The sequence below is a fragment of the Oncorhynchus masou genome, unplaced genomic scaffold (genome assembly GCF_036934945.1).
Source record: "Oncorhynchus masou masou isolate Uvic2021 unplaced genomic scaffold, UVic_Omas_1.1 unplaced_scaffold_2169, whole genome shotgun sequence".
Lineage (NCBI taxonomy): Eukaryota > Metazoa > Chordata > Actinopteri > Salmoniformes > Salmonidae > Oncorhynchus > Oncorhynchus masou.
In genome coordinates, this window is record NW_027008646.1 from 66,279 (window position 1) to 82,999 (window position 16,721).

The following is a 16,721-nucleotide window of genomic DNA, read 5'->3' on the forward strand; positions in this document are numbered from 1 at the left end:
CTGGGTAGAACTAGACTGGTGGTATATTACCCTGGGTAGAACTAGACTGGTGGTATATTAACCTGGGTAGAACTAGACTGGTGGTATATTAACCTGGGTAGAACTAGACTGGTGGTATATTAACCTGGGTAGAACTAGACTGGTGGTATATTAACCTGGGTAGAACTAGACTGGTGGTATATTAACCTGGGTAGAACTAGACTGGCGGTATATTAACCTGGGTAGAACTGGACTGGCGGTATATTAACCTGGGTAGAACTGGACTGGTGGTATATTAACCTGGGTAGAACTGGACTGGTGGTATATTAACCTGGGTAGAACTGGACTGGTGGTATATTAACCTGGGTAGAACTGGACTGGTGGTATATTAACCTGGGTAGAACTAGACTGGTGGTATATTAACCTGGGTAGAACTAGACTGGTGGTATATTACCCTGGGTAGAACTAGACTGGTGGTATATTAACCTGGGTAGAACTAGACTGGGTGGTGGTGGTATATTAACCTGGGTAGAACTAGACTGGTGGTATATTAACCTGGGTAGAACTAGACTGGTGGTATATTAACCTGGGTAGAACTAGACTGGGTGGTGGTGGTATATTAACCTGGGTAGAACTAGACTGGTGGTATCTTAACCTGGGTAGAACTAGACTGGTGGTATATTAACCTGGGTAGAACTGGACTGGTGGTATATTAACCTGGGTAGAACTGGACTGGTGGTATATTAACCTGGGTAGAACTGGACTGGTGGTATATTAACCTGGGTAGAACTGGACTGGTGGTATATTAACCTGGGTAGAACTAGACTGGTGGTATATTAACCTGGGTAGAACTAGACTGGTGGTATATTAACCTGGGTAGAACTAGACTGGTGGTATCTTAACCTGGGTAGAACTAGACTGGTGGTATATTAACCTGGGTAGAACTGGACTGGTGGTATATTAACCTGGGTAGAACTGGACTGGTGGTATATTAACCTGGGTAGAACTGGACTGGTGGTATATTAACCTGGGTAGAACTAGACTGGTGGTATATTAACCTGGGTAGAACTAGACTGGTGGTATATTAACCTGGGTAGAACTAGACTGGTGGTATATTAACCTGGGTAGAACTAGACTGGTGGTATATTAACCTGGGTAGAACTAGACTGGTGGTATATTACCCTGGGTAGAACTAGACTGGTGGTATATTACCCTGGGTAGAACTAGACTGGTGGTATATTAACCTGGGTAGAACTAGACTGGTGGTATATTAACCTGGGTAGAACTAGACTGGTGGTATATTAACCTGGGTAGAACTAGACTGGTGGTATATTAACCTGGGTAGAACTAGACTGGTGGTATATTAACCTGGGTAGAACTAGACTGGTGGTATATTAACCTGGGTAGAACTAGACTGGCGGTATATTAACCTGGGTAGAACTAGACTGGCGGTATATTAACCTGGGTAGAACTGGACTGGCGGTATATTAACCTGGGTAGAACTGGACTGGCGGTATATTAACCTGGGTAGAACTAGACTGGTGGTATATTAACCTGGGTAGAACTAGACTGGTGGTATATTAACCTGGGTAGAACTAGACTGGTGGTATATTAACCTGGGTAGAACTAGACTGGTGGTATATTAACCTGGGTAGAACTAGACTGGTGGTATATTAACCTGGGTAGAACTAGACTGGGTGGTGGTGGTATATTAACCTGGGTACAACTAGGCTGGGTTGTGGTGGTATATTAACCTGGGTAGAACTAGGCTGGTGGTATATTACCCTGGGTAGAACTAGACTGGTGGTATATTAACCTGGGTAGAACTAGACTGGTGGTATATTACCCTGGGTAGAACTAGACTGGTGGTATATTAACCTGGGTAGAACTAGGCTGGGTGGTGGTGGTATATTAACCTGGGTAGAACTAGACTGGTGGTATATTAACCTGGGTAGAACTAGACTGGTGGTATATTAACCTGGGTAGAACTAGACTGGTGGTATATTAACCTGGGTAGAACTAGACTGGTGGTATATTAACCTGGGTAGAACTAGACTGGTGGTATATTAACCTGGGTAGAACTAGACTGGTGGTATATTAACCTGGGTAGAACTAGACTGGGTGGTGGTGGTATATTAACCTGGGTACAACTAGGCTGGGTTGTGGTGGTATATTAACCTGGGTAGAACTAGGCTGGTGGTATATTACCCTGGGTAGAACTAGACTGGTGGTATATTAACCTGGGTAGAACTAGACTGGTGGTATATTACCTGGGTAGAACTAGACTGGTGGTATATTAACCTGGGTAGAACTAGACTGGGTGGTGGTGGTATATTAACCTGGGTAGAACTAGACTGGTGGTATATTAACCTGGGTAGAACTAGACTGGTGGTATATTAACCTGGGTAGAACTAGACTGGGTGGTGGTGGTATATTAACCTGGGTAGAACTAGACTGGTGGTATATTAACCTGGGTAGAACTAGACTGGTGGTATATTAACCTGGGTAGAACTAGACTGGGTGGTGGTGGTATATTAACCTGGGTAGAACTGGACTGGCGGTATATTAACCTGGGTAGAACTGGACTGGTGGTATATTAACCTGGGTAGAACTGGACTGGTGGTATATTAACCTGGGTAGAACTAGACTGGTGGTATATTAACCTGGGTAGAACTAGACTGGTGGTATATTAACCTGGGTAGAACTAGACTGGTGGTATATTAACCTGGGTAGAACTAGACTGGTGGTATATTAACCTGGGTAGAACTGGACTGGTGGTATATTAACCTGGGTAGAACTGGACTGGTGGTATATTAACCTGGGTAGAACTGGACTGGTGGTATATTAACCTGGGTAGAACTGGACTGGTGGTATATTAACCTGGGTAGAACTAGACTGGTGGTATATTAACCTGGGTAGAACTAGACTGGTGGTATATTAACCTGGGTAGAACTAGACTGGTGGTATATTAACCTGGGTAGAACTAGACTGGTGGTATATTAACCTGGGTAGAACTAGACTGGTGGTATATTACCCTGGGTAGAACTAGACTGGTGGTATATTACCCTGGGTAGAACTAGACTGGTGGTATATTAACCTGGGTAGAACTAGACTGGTGGTATATTAACCTGGGTAGAACTAGACTGGTGGTATATTAACCTGGGTAGAACTAGACTGGTGGTATATTAACCTGGGTAGAACTAGACTGGTGGTATATTAACCTGGGTAGAACTAGACTGGTGGTATATTAACCTGGGTAGAACTAGACTGGCGGTATATTAACCTGGGTAGAACTGGACTGGCGGTATATTAACCTGGGTAGAACTGGACTGGCGGTATATTAACCTGGGTAGAACTGGACTGGTGGTATATTAACCTGGGTAGAACTGGACTGGTGGTATATTAACCTGGGTAGAACTAGACTGGTGGTATATTAACCTGGGTAGAACTAGACTGGTGGTATATTAACCTGGGTAGAACTAGACTGGGTGGTGGTGGTATATTAACCTGGGTACAACTAGGCTGGGTTGTGGTGGTATATTAACCTGGGTAGAACTAGGCTGGTGGTATATTACCCTGGGTAGAACTAGACTGGTGGTATATTACCCTGGGTAGAACTAGACTGGTGGTATATTAACCTGGGTAGAACTAGACTGGTGGTATATTAACCTGGGTAGAACTAGACTGGTGGTATATTAACCTGGGTAGAACTAGACTGGTGGTATATTAACCTGGGTAGAACTAGGCTGGGTGGTGGTGGTATATTAACCTGGGTAGAACTAGGCTGGGTGGTGGTGGTATATTAACCTGGGTAGAACTAGACTGGTGGTATATTAACCTGGGTAGAACTAGACTGGTGGTATATTAACCTGGGTAGAACTAGACTGGGTGGTGGTGGTATATTAACCTGGGTAGAACTAGGCTGGTGGTATATTAACCTGGGTAGAACTAGACTGGCGGTATATTAACCTGGGTAGAACTAGACTGGCGGTATATTAACCTGGGTAGAACTGGACTGGCGGTATATTAACCTGGGTAGAACTGGACTGGTGGTATATTAACCTGGGTAGAACTGGACTGGTGGTATATTAACCTGGGTAGAACTAGACTGGTGGTATATTAACCTGGGTAGAACTAGACTGGTGGTATATTAACCTGGGTAGAACTAGACTGGTGGTATATTAACCTGGGTAGAACTAGACTGGGTGGTGGTGGTATATTAACCTGGGTACAACTAGGCTGGGTTGTGGTGGTATATTAACCTGGGTAGAACTAGGCTGGTGGTATATTACCCTGGGTAGAACTAGACTGGTGGTATATTAACCTGGGTAGAACTAGACTGGTGGTATATTACCCTGGGTAGAACTAGACTGGTGGTATATTACCCTGGGTAGAACTAGACTGGTGGTATATTACCCTGGGTAGAACTAGACTGGTGGTATATTACCCTGGGTAGAACTAGACTGGTGGTATATTAACCTGGGTAGAACTAGACTGGTGGTATATTAACCTGGGTAGAACTAGGCTGGGTGGTGGTGGTATATTAACCTGGGTAGAACTAGGCTGGGTGGTGGTGGTATATTAACCTGGGTAGAACTAGACTGGTGGTATATTAACCTGGGTAGAACTAGACTGGTGGTATATTAACCTGGGTAGAACTAGACTGGGTGGTGGTGGTATATTAACCTGGGTAGAACTAGGCTGGTGGTATATTAACCTGGGTAGAACTAGACTGGCGGTATATTAACCTGGGTAGAACTGGACTGGTGGTATATTAACCTGGGTAGAACTAGACTGGTGGTATATTAACCTGGGTAGAACTAGACTGGTGGTATATTAACCTGGGTAGAACTAGACTGGGTGGTGGTGGTATATTAACCTGGGTACAACTAGGCTGGGTTGTGGTGGTATATTAACCTGGGTAGAACTAGGCTGGTGGTATATTACCCTGGGTAGAACTAGACTGGTGGTATATTAACCTGGGTAGAACTAGACTGGTGGTATATTACCCTGGGTAGAACTAGACTGGTGGTATATTACCCTGGGTAGAACTAGACTGGTGGTATATTACCCTGGGTAGAACTAGACTGGTGGTATATTAACCTGGGTAGAACTAGACTGGTGGTATATTAACCTGGGTAGAACTAGGCTGGGTGGTGGTGGTATATTAACCTGGGTAGAACTAGACTGGTGGTATATTAACCTGGGTAGAACTAGGCTGGGTGGTGGTGGTATATTAACCTGGGTAGAACTAGGCTGGGTGGTGGTGGTATATTAACCTGGGTAGAACTAGACTGGTGGTATATTACCCTGGGTAGAACTAGACTGGTGGTATATTAACCTGGGTAGAACTAGACTGGTGGTATATTACCCTGGGTAGAACTAGACTGGTGGTATATTAACCTGGGTAGAACTAGGCTGGGTGGTGGTGGTATATTAACCTGGGTAGAACTAGACTGGTGGTATATTAACCTGGGTAGAACTAGACTGGTGGTATATTAACCTGGGTAGAACTAGACTGGTGGTATATTAACCTGGGTAGAACTAGACTGGTGGTATATTAACCTGGGTAGAACTAGACTGGTGGTATATTAACCTGGGTAGAACTAGACTGGTGGTATATTAACCTGGGTAGAACTAGACTGGGTGGTGGTTGTATATTAACCTGGGTACAACTAGGCTGGGTTGTGGTGGTATATTAACCTGGGTAGAACTAGGCTGGTGGTATATTACCCTGGGTAGAACTAGACTGGTGGTATATTAACCTGGGTAGAACTAGACTGGTGGTATATTACCCTGGGTAGAACTAGACTGGTGGTATATTACCCTGAGTAGAACTAGACTGGTGGTATATTACCCTGGGTAGAACTAGACTGGTGGTATATTACCCTGGGTAGAACTAGACTGGTGGTATATTAACCTGGGTAGAACTAGACTGGTGGTATATTAACCTGGGTAGAACTGGGGCTGGCTGGGTGGTGGTGGTATATTAACCTGGGTAGAACTAGGCTGGGTGGTGGTGGTATATTAACCTGGGTAGAACTAGACTGGTGGTATATTAACCTGGGTAGAACTAGACTGGTGGTATATTAACCTGGGTAGAACTAGACTGGGTGGTGGTGGTATATTAACCTGGGTAGAACTAGGCTGGTGGTATATTAACCTGGGTAGAACTAGACTGGCGGTATATTAACCTGGGTAGAACTGGACTGGTGGTATATTAACCTGGGTAGAACTAGACTGGTGGTATATTAACCTGGGTAAAACTAGACTGGTGGTATATTAACCTGGGTAGAACTAGGCTGGGTGGTGGTGGTATATTAACCTGGGTACAACTAGGCTGGGTTGTGGTGGTATATTAACCTGGGTACAACTAGGCTGGTGGTATATTACCCTGGGTAGAACTAGACTGGTGGTATATTAACCTGGGTAGAACTAGACTGGTGGTATATTACCCTGGGTAGAACTAGACTGGTGGTATATTACCCTGGGTAGAACTAGACTGGTGGTATATTACCCTGGGTAGAACTAGACTGGTGGTATATTACCCTGGGTAGAACTAGACTGGTGGTATATTACCCTGGGAAGAACTAGACTGGTGGTATATTACCCTGGGTAGAACTAGACTGGTGGTATATTAACCTGGGTAGAACTAGACTGGTGGTATATTAACCTGGGTAGAACTAGGCTGGGTGGTGGTGGTATATTAACCTGGGTAGAACTAGGCTGGGTGGTAGTGGTATATTAACCTGGGTAGAACTAGACTGGTGGTATATTAACCTGGGTAGAACTAGACTGGTGGTATAGTAACCTGGGTAGAACTAGACTGGGTGGTATATTAACCTGGGTAGAACTAGGCTGGTGGTATATTAACCTGGGTAGAACTAGACTGGCGGTATATTAACCTGGGTAGAACTGGACTGGTGGTATATTACCCTGGGTAGAACTAGACTGGTGGTATATTAACCTGGGTAGAACTAGACTGGTGGTATATTACCCTGGGTAGAACTAGACTGGTGGTATATTACCCTGAGTAGAACTAGACTGGTGGTATATTACCCTGGGTAGAACTAGACTGGTGGTATATTACCCTGGGTAGAACTAGACTGGTGGTATATTAACCTGGGTAGAACTAGACTGGTGGTATAATAACCTGGGTAGAACTAGGCTGGGTGGTGGTGGTATATTAACCTGGGTAGAACTAGGCTGGGTGGTGGTGGTATATTAACCTGGGTAGAACTAGACTGGTGGTATATTAACCTGGGTAGAACTAGACTGGTGGTATATTAACCTGGGTAGAACTAGACTGGCGGTATATTAACCTGGGTAGAACTGGACTGGTGGTATATTAACCTGGGTAGAACTAGACTGGTGGTATATTAACCTGGGTAGAACTGGACTGGTGGTATATTAACCTGGGTAGAACTAGACTGGTGGTATATTAACCTGGGTAGAACTAGACTGGTGGTATATTAACCTGGGTAGAACTAGACTGGTGGTATCTTAACCTGGGTAGAACTAGACTGGTGGTATATTAACCTGGGTAGAACTGGACTGGTGGTATATTAACCTGGGTAGAACTGGACTGGTGGTATATTAACCTGGGTAGAACTGGACTGGTGGTATATTAACCTGGGTAGAACTGGACTGGTGGTATATTAACCTGGGTAGAACTAGACTGGTGGTATATTAACCTGGGTAGAACTAGACTGGTGGTATATTAACCTGGGTAGAACTAGACTGGTGGTATATTACCCTGGGTAGAACTAGACTGGTGGTATATTACCCTGGGTAGAACTAGACTGGTGGTATATTAACCTGGGTAGAACTAGACTGGTGGTATATTAACCTGGGTAGAACTAGACTGGTGGTATATTAACCTGGGTAGAACTAGACTGGTGGTATATTGACCTGGGTAGAACTAGGCTGGGTGGTGGTGGTATATTAACCTGGGTAGAACTAGGCTGGGTGGTGGTGGTATATTAACCTGGGTAGAACTAGACTGGTGGTATATTAACCTGGGTAGAACTAGACTGGTGGTATATTAACCTGGGTAGAACTAGACTGGGTGGTGGTGGTATATTAACCTGGGTAGAACTAGGCTGGTGGTATATTAACCTGGGTAGAACTAGACTGGCGGTATATTAACCTGGGTAGAACTAGACTGGCGGTATATTAACCTGGGTAGAACTGGACTGGCGGTATATTAACCTGGGTAGAACTGGACTGGTGGTATATTAACCTGGGTAGAACTGGACTGGTGGTATATTAACCTGGGTAGAACTAGACTGGTGGTATATTAACCTGGGTAGAACTAGACTGGTGGTATATTAACCTGGGTAGAACTAGACTGGTGGTATATTAACCTGGGTAGAACTAGACTGGGTGGTGGTGGTATATTAACCTGGGTACAACTAGGCTGGGTTGTGGTGGTATATTAACCTGGGTAGAACTAGGCTGGTGGTATATTACCCTGGGTAGAACTAGACTGGTGGTATATTAACCTGGGTAGAACTAGACTGGTGGTATATTACCCTGGGTAGAACTAGACTGGTGGTATATTACCCTGGGTAGAACTAGACTGGTGGTATATTACCCTGGGTAGAACTAGACTGGTGGTATATTACCCTGGGTAGAACTAGACTGGTGGTATATTAACCTGGGTAGAACTAGACTGGTGGTATATTAACCTGGGTAGAACTAGGCTGGGTGGTGGTGGTATATTAACCTGGGTAGAACTAGACTGGTGGTATATTAACCTGGGTAGAACTAGACTGGTGGTATATTAACCTGGGTAGAACTAGACTGGTGGTATATTAACCTGGGTAGAACTAGACTGGGTGGTGGTGGTATATTAACCTGGGTACAACTAGGCTGGGTTGTGGTGGTATATTAACCTGGGTAGAACTAGGCTGGTGGTATATTACCCTGGGTAGAACTAGACTGGTGGTATATTAACCTGGGTAGAACTAGACTGGTGGTATATTACCCTGGGTAGAACTAGACTGGTGGTATATTACCCTGAGTAGAACTAGACTGGTGGTATATTACCCTGGGTAGAACTAGACTGGTGGTATATTACCCTGGGTAGAACTAGACTGGTGGTATATTAACCTGGGTAGAACTAGACTGGTGGTATAATAACCTGGGTAGAACTAGACTGGTGGTATATTAACCTGGGTAGAACTAGACTGGTGGTATATTAACCTGGGTAGAACTAGACTGGGTGGTGGTGGTATATTAACCTGGGTAGAACTAGACTGGTGGTATATTAACCTGGGTAGAACTAGACTGGTGGTATATTAACCTGGGTAGAACTAGACTGGCGGTATATTAACCTGGGTAGAACTGGACTGGCGGTATATTAACCTGGGTAGAACTGGACTGGTGGTATATTAACCTGGGTAGAACTGGACTGGTGGTATATTAACCTGGGTAGACTGGTGGAACTAGACTGGTGGTATATTAACCTGGGTAGAACTAGACTGGTGGTATATTAACCTGGGTAGAACTAGACTGGTGGTATATTGGGCAGAACTCAGACTGGTGGTATAGAACTGTAGACTGGTGGTATATTAACCTGGGTAGAACTGGACTGGTGGTATATTAACCTGGGTAGAACTGGACTGGTGGTATATTAACCTGGGTAGAACTGGACTGGTGGTATATTAACTAGACTGGGTAGAACTAGACTGGTGGTATATTAACCTGGGTAGAACTAGACTGGTGGTATATTAACCTGGGTAGAACTAGACTGGTGGTATATTAACCTGGGTAGAACTAGACTGGTGGTATATTACCCTGGGTAGAACTAGACTGGTGGTATATTACCCTGGGTAGAACTAGACTGGTGGTATATTAACCTGGGTAGAACTAGACTGGTGGTATATTAACCTGGGTAGAACTAGACTGGTGGTATATTAACCTGGGTAGAACTAGACTGGTGGTATATTAACCTGGGTAGAACTAGACTGGTGGTATATTAACCTGGGTAGAACTAGACTGGTGGTATATTAACCTGGGTAGAACTAGACTGGCGGTATATTAACCTGGGTAGAACTGGACTGGCGGTATATTAACCTGGGTAGAACTGGACTGGCGGTATATTAACCTGGGTAGAACTGGACTGGTGGTATATTAACCTGGGTAGAACTGGACTGGTGGTATATTAACCTGGGTAGAACTAGACTGGTGGTATATTAACCTGGGTAGAACTAGACTGGTGGTATATTAACCTGGGTAGAACTAGACTGGGTGGTGGTGGTCTATTAACCTGGGTACAACTAGGCTGGGTTGTGGTGGTATATTAACCTGGGTAGAACTAGGCTGGTGGTATATTACCCTGGGTAGAACTAGACTGGTGGTATATTAACCTGGGTAGAACTAGACTGGTGGTATATTACCCTGGGTAGAACTAGACTGGTGGTATATTACCCTGGGTAGAACTAGACTGGTGGTATATTACCCTGGGTAGAACTAGACTGGTGGTATATTACCCTGGGTAGAACTAGACTGGTGGTATATTAACCTGGGTAGAACTAGACTGGTGGTATATTAACCTGGGTAGAACTAGGCTGGGTGGTGGTGGTATATTAACCTGGGTAGAACTAGGCTGGGTGGTGGTGGTATATTAACCTGGGTAGAACTAGACTGGTGGTATATTAACCTGGGTAGAACTAGACTGGTGGTATATTAACCTGGGTAGAACTAGACTGGGTGGTGGTGGTATATTAACCTGGGTAGAACTAGGCTGGTGGTATATTAACCTGGGTAGAACTAGACTGGCGGTATATTAACCTGGGTAGAACTAGACTGGCGGTATATTAACCTGGGTAGAACTGGACTGGCGGTATATTAACCTGGGTAGAACTGGACTGGTGGTATATTAACCTGGGTAGAACTGGACTGGTGGTATATTAACCTGGGTAGAACTAGACTGGTGGTATATTAACCTGGGTAGAACTAGACTGGTGGTATATTAACCTGGGTAGAACTAGACTGGGTGGTGGTGGTATATTAACCTGGGTACAACTAGGCTGGGTTGTGGTGGTATATTAACCTGGGTAGAACTAGGCTGGTGGTATATTACCCTGGGTAGAACTAGACTGGTGGTATATTAACCTGGGTAGAACTAGACTGGTGGTATATTACCCTGGGTAGAACTAGACTGGTGGTATATTACCCTGGGTAGAACTAGACTGGTGGTATATTACCCTGGGTAGAACTAGACTGGTGGTATATTACCCTGGGTAGAACTAGACTGGTGGTATATTAACCTGGGTAGAACTAGACTGGTGGTATATTAACCTGGGTAGAACTAGGCTGGGTGGTGGTGGTATATTAACCTGGGTAGAACTAGGCTGGGTGGTGGTGGTATATTAACCTGGGTAGAACTAGACTGGTGGAATATTAACCTGGGTAGAACTAGACTGGTGGTATATTAACCTGGGTAGAACTAGACTGGGTGGTGGTGGTATATTAACCTGGGTAGAACTAGGCTGGTGGTATATTAACCTGGGTAGAACTAGACTGGCGGTATATTAACCTGGGTAGAACTGGACTGGTGGTATATTAACCTGGGTAGAACTAGACTGGTGGTATATTAACCTGGGTAGAACTAGACTGGTGGTATATTAACCTGGGTAGAACTAGACTGGGTGGTGGTGGTATATTAACCTGGGTACAACTAGGCTGGGTTGTGGTGGTATATTAACCTGGGTAGAACTAGGCTGGTGGTATATTACCCTGGGTAGAACTAGACTGGTGGTATATTAACCTGGGTAGAACTAGACTGGTGGTATATTACCCTGGGTAGAACTAGACTGGTGGTATATTACCCTGGGTAGAACTAGACTGGTGGTATATTACCCTGGGTAGAACTAGACTGGTGGTATATTAACCTGGGTAGAACTAGACTGGTGGTATATTAACCTGGGTAGAACTAGACTGGTGGTATATTAACCTGGGTAGAACTAGACTGGGTGGTGGTGGTATATTAACCTGGGTAGAACTAGGCTGGTGGTATATTAACCTGGGTAGAACTAGACTGGCGGTATATTAACCTGGGTAGAACTAGACTGGCGGTATATTAACCTGGGTATAACTGGACTGGTGGTATATTAACCTGGGTAGAACTAGACTGGTGGTATATTAACCTGGGTAGAACTAGACTGGCGGTATATTAACCTGGGTAGAACTAGACTGGTGGTATATTAACCTGGGTAGAACTAGACTGGCGGTATATTAACCTGGGTAGAACTAGACTGGCGGTATATTAACCTGGGTAGAACTGGACTGGCGGTATATTAACCTGGGTAGAACTGGACTGGTGGTATATTAACCTGGGTAGAACTAGGCTGGGTGGTGGTGGTATATTAACCTGGGTAGAACTAGGCTGGGTGGTGGTGGTATATTAACCTGGGTAGAACTAGACTGGTGGTATATTAACCTGGGTAGAACTAGACTGGTGGTATATTAACCTGGGTAGAACTAGACTGGTGGTATATTAACCTGGGTAGAACTAGACTGGTGGTATATTAACCTGGGTAGAACTAGACTGGTGGTATATTAACCTGGGTAGAACTAGACTGGTGGTATATTAACCTGGGTAGAACTAGACTGGTGGTATATTAACCTGGGTAGAACTAGACTGGTGGTATATTAACCTGGGTAGAACTAGACTGGTGGTATATTAACCTGGGTAGAACTAGACTGGGTGGTGGTATATTAACCTGGGTAGAACTAGGCTGGTGGTATATTAACCTGGGTAGAACTAGGCTGGTGGTATATTAACCTGGGTAGAACTAGGCTGGTGGTATATTAACCTGGGTAGAACTAGACTGGTGGTATATTAACCTGGGTAGAACTAGACTGGTGGTATATTAACCTGGGTAGAACTAGACTGGTGGTATATTAACCTGGGTAGAACTAGACTGGTGGTATATTAACCTGGGTAGAACTAGACTGGGTGGTATATTAACCTGGGTAGAACTAGACTGGGTGGTGGTGGTATATTAACCTGGGTAGAACTAGACTGGGTGGTGGTGGTATATTAACCTGGGTAGAACTAGACTGGGTGGTGGTGGTATATAAACCTGGGTAGAACTAGGCTGGGTGGTGGTGGTATATAAACCTGGGTAGAACTAGGCTGGGTGGTGGTGGTATATAAACCTGGGTAGAACTAGGCTGGGTGGTGGTGGTATATTAACCTGGGTAGAACTAGGCTGGGTGGTGGTGGTATATTAACCTGGGAAGAACTAGGCTGGGTGGGGGTGGTATATAAACCTGGGTAGCACGAGGATGGGTGGGGTGGTATATTAACCTGGGTAGAACTAGGCTGGGTGGGGGTGGTATATTAACCTGGGTAGCACGAGGATGGGTGGGGGTGGTATATTAACCTGGGTAGCACTAGTCTGGGTGGGGGTGGTATATTAACGTGGGTAGAACTTGGTTGGGTGGGGGTGGTATATTAACGTGGGTAGAACTTGGTTGGGTGGGGATGGTATATAAACCTGGTATGTATGGGCATCTGGCTGTTTGCAGTAATACACTGATAAGAAACCATGACTCGGCCCAGGAGTTTCTCCTGCTTCAGATGTCAGGATAAGGAAAAACTCCAGGCCTGAATTCCACTTTTCCAGACCACATGACCTGACTGTTTAATGTGACGTGTCTGTGTTATTATACATATGATAAATAACCTGAAGTGTGTATGTGGGCTCACCAGGCCAGAGACATGGCTGTGTTGGGCTGAAGTGTGTATCACGTCAGAGACATGGCTGTGTTGGGCTGAAGTGTGTATGTGGGCTCACCACGTCAGAGACATGGCTGTGTTGGGCTGAAGTGTGTTCGTGGGCTCACCAGGCTAGAGACATGGCTGTGTTGGGCTGAAGTGTGTATATGGGCTCACCAGGCCAGAGACATGGCTGTGTTGGGCTGAAGTGTGTATGTGGGCTCACCAGGCCAGAGACATGGCTGTGTTGGGCTGAAGTGTGTATGTGGGCTCACCACGTCAGAGACATGGCTGTGTTGGGCTGAAGTGTGTATGTGGGCTCACCACGCCAGAGACATGGCTGTGTTGGGCTGAAGTGTGTATGTGGGCTCACCAGGCCAGAGACATGGCTGTGTTGGGCTGAAGTGTGTATGTGGGCTCACCACGCCAGAGACATGGCTGTGTTGGGCTGAAGTGTGTATGTGGGCTCACCACGCCAGAGACATGGCTGTGTTGGGCTGAAGTGTGTATGTGGGCTCACCACGCCAGAGACATGGCTGTGTTGGGCTGAAGTGTGTATGTGGGCTCACCAGGCCAGAGACATGGCTGTGTTGGGCTGAAGTGCGTATGTGGGCTCACCAGGCCAGAGACATGGCTGTGTTGGGCTGAAGTGTGTATGTGGGCTCACCACACCAGAGACATGGCTGTGTTGGGCTGAAGTGCGTATGTGGGCTCACCACACCAGAGACATGTCTGTGTTGGGCTGAAGTGTGTATGTGGGCTCACCAGGTCAGAGACATGGCTGTGTTGGGTTGAAGTGTGTATGTGGGCTCACCAGGTCAGAGACATGGCTGTGTTGGGTTGAAGTGCGTATGTGGGCTCACCAGGTCAGAGACATGGCAGTGTTGGGCTGAAGTGTGTATGTGGGCTCACCACACCAGAGACATGGCTGTGTTGGGCTGAAGTGTGTATGTGGGCTCACCAGGTCAGAGACATGGCTGTGTTGGGTTGAAGTGTGTATGTGGGCTCACCAGGCCAGAGACATGGGTGTGTTGGGTTGAAGTGTGTATGTGGGCTCACCACACCAGAGACATGGCTGTGTTGGGCTGAAGTGTGTATGTGGGCTCACCACACCAGAGACATGGCTGTGTTGGGTACCTGCTCTATTTCCCGGGCCTTGGCTCCGATGGCCAGCGCTCGGCGCTCCTGGAAGTCATCCTGGGTCTTGGGGGTCTCGTCGATGGGGGGCAGGCCCTCCTCACGGTCCCACTCTAGGACATGAGCCTCCTCCTGGGGAGAGAGACAGAGAGAGATGGTGTCCTGGGTCGCTCCGCTGGCTGGAAGAAGGATTTCTGAAAACCCATTCATCCCAAGCTTTTATATTCATTTATTTCATTATTATTCAAGTGTCTATTTTAAGTGGTCAATTTAAGACAAAAAACATAATTTTTTTGAGCATAAAGTCCTTCTACACTGTCCACTCTGCTATCAATGCCAGTGAATCGATATGGGTGATCCCCTCAAACAGCGTGGTCATGTCCAGAGAGTCAAAACACGGTGCTCTGGTCAGCATCGAAGTGGAGCGTTCCCTACTTTTAGGGCTCAGCTAGACTCTGCATATGTGCATCATGGGAAAAGTTCAAATAAACCCCAAAACAAAATGAGATGTTAACATTGCATTAAGTACGGTGATCAAATCACACAGCAGAGCTCCAGTTAACCCTCTTTAGTAGAGAGAGATCAGCCAGCCAACAGCATTATCCCTCCCCCACTGGGTAGAACAGTCTGGCCCCCCAGCGCTGGCCCCCCATGTGTCAGAGACTAAGACAGGGAGAAACGAGGAGAAAACGAGGCCAACTTAGATCATTGCTTCGATACTGCTGGATCTCTCTCTACCCCTCTCCATCTCTCTCTCTCTACTCCTCTCTACCCCTCTCCATCTCTCTCTACTCCTCTCCATCTCTCTCTCTCTCTACCCCTCTCCGTCTCTCTCTACCCCTCTCCATCTCTCTCTCTCTACCCCTCTCCATCTCTCTCTCTACCCCTCTCCGTCTCTCTCTCTACCCCTCTCTCTACCCCTCCATCTCTCTCTCTCTCTCTACTCCTCTCCATCTCTCTCTCTAACCCTCTCCGTCTCTCTCTACCCCTCTCCATCTCTCTCTACCCCTCTCCATCTCTCTCTACCCCTCTCCATCTCTCTCTACCCCTCTCCATCTCTCTCTACCCCTCTCCATCTCTCTACCCCTCTCCATCTCTCTCTACCCCTCTCCATCTCTCTCTACCCCTCTCCATCTCTCTCTACCCCTCTCCATCTCTCTCTACCCCTCTCCATCTCTCTCTACTCCTCTCTCTACCCCTCCATCTCTCTCTCTCTCTCTACACCCCTCTCCCAGTCTCTCTACCCCTCTCCATCTCTCTCTCTACCCCTCTCCGTCTCGTCTACCCCTCTCCATCTCTCTACCCCTCTCCATCTCTCTACTCTCTCCATCTCTCTCCTCCCCTCCATCTCTCTCCGTCTCTCTCTCTCCTCTCCTCCTCTCTCTCTCTACCCCTCTCCGTCTCTCTCTCTACCCCTCTCCGTCTCTCTCTCTACCCCTCTCCGTCTCTCTCTCTCTACCCCTCTCCGTCTCTCTCTACCCCTCTCCGTCTCTCTCTCTACCCCTCTCCGTCTCTCTCTCTACCCCTCTCCGTCTCTCTCTCTACCCCTCTCCGTCTCTCTCTCTACCCCTCTCCGTCTCTCTCTCTACCCCTCTCCGTCTCTCTCTCTACCCCTCTCCGTCTCTCTCTCTACCCCTCTCCGTCTCTCTCTCTCTACCCCTCTCCGTCTCTCTCTCTACCCCTCTCCGTCTCTCTCTCTACCCCCTCTCCGTCCCTCTCCCTCTCTCTCTCTCTACCCCTCTCCGTCTCTCTCTCTACCCCTCTCTCTCTACCTCTCTCTCTCTCTCTCTCCCCTCTCCTCTCTCTCTCTCTACCCCTCTCCATCTCTCTCTCTACCTCTCTCCGTCTCTCTCTCTACCCCTCTCCGTCTCTC

General features: G+C 46.5%; 1 protein-coding gene across 1 annotated transcript in view; it reads right to left on the minus strand.

Annotated features, from left to right (window-relative positions):
* The window catches only part of LOC135533030 (periphilin-1-like), a 52,079-nt gene extending 37,006 nt beyond the window's left edge, over positions 1-15,073 (minus strand). The window contains exon 1 of the mRNA XM_064960428.1: positions 14,849-15,073. Coding sequence (XP_064816500.1) covers positions 14,849-15,058 — 210 coding nt within the window. The 5' untranslated portion in view covers positions 15,059-15,073. The remainder of the gene's footprint in view (positions 1-14,848) is intronic.
* Between the last annotated feature and the right edge of the window lie 1,648 nt (positions 15,074-16,721).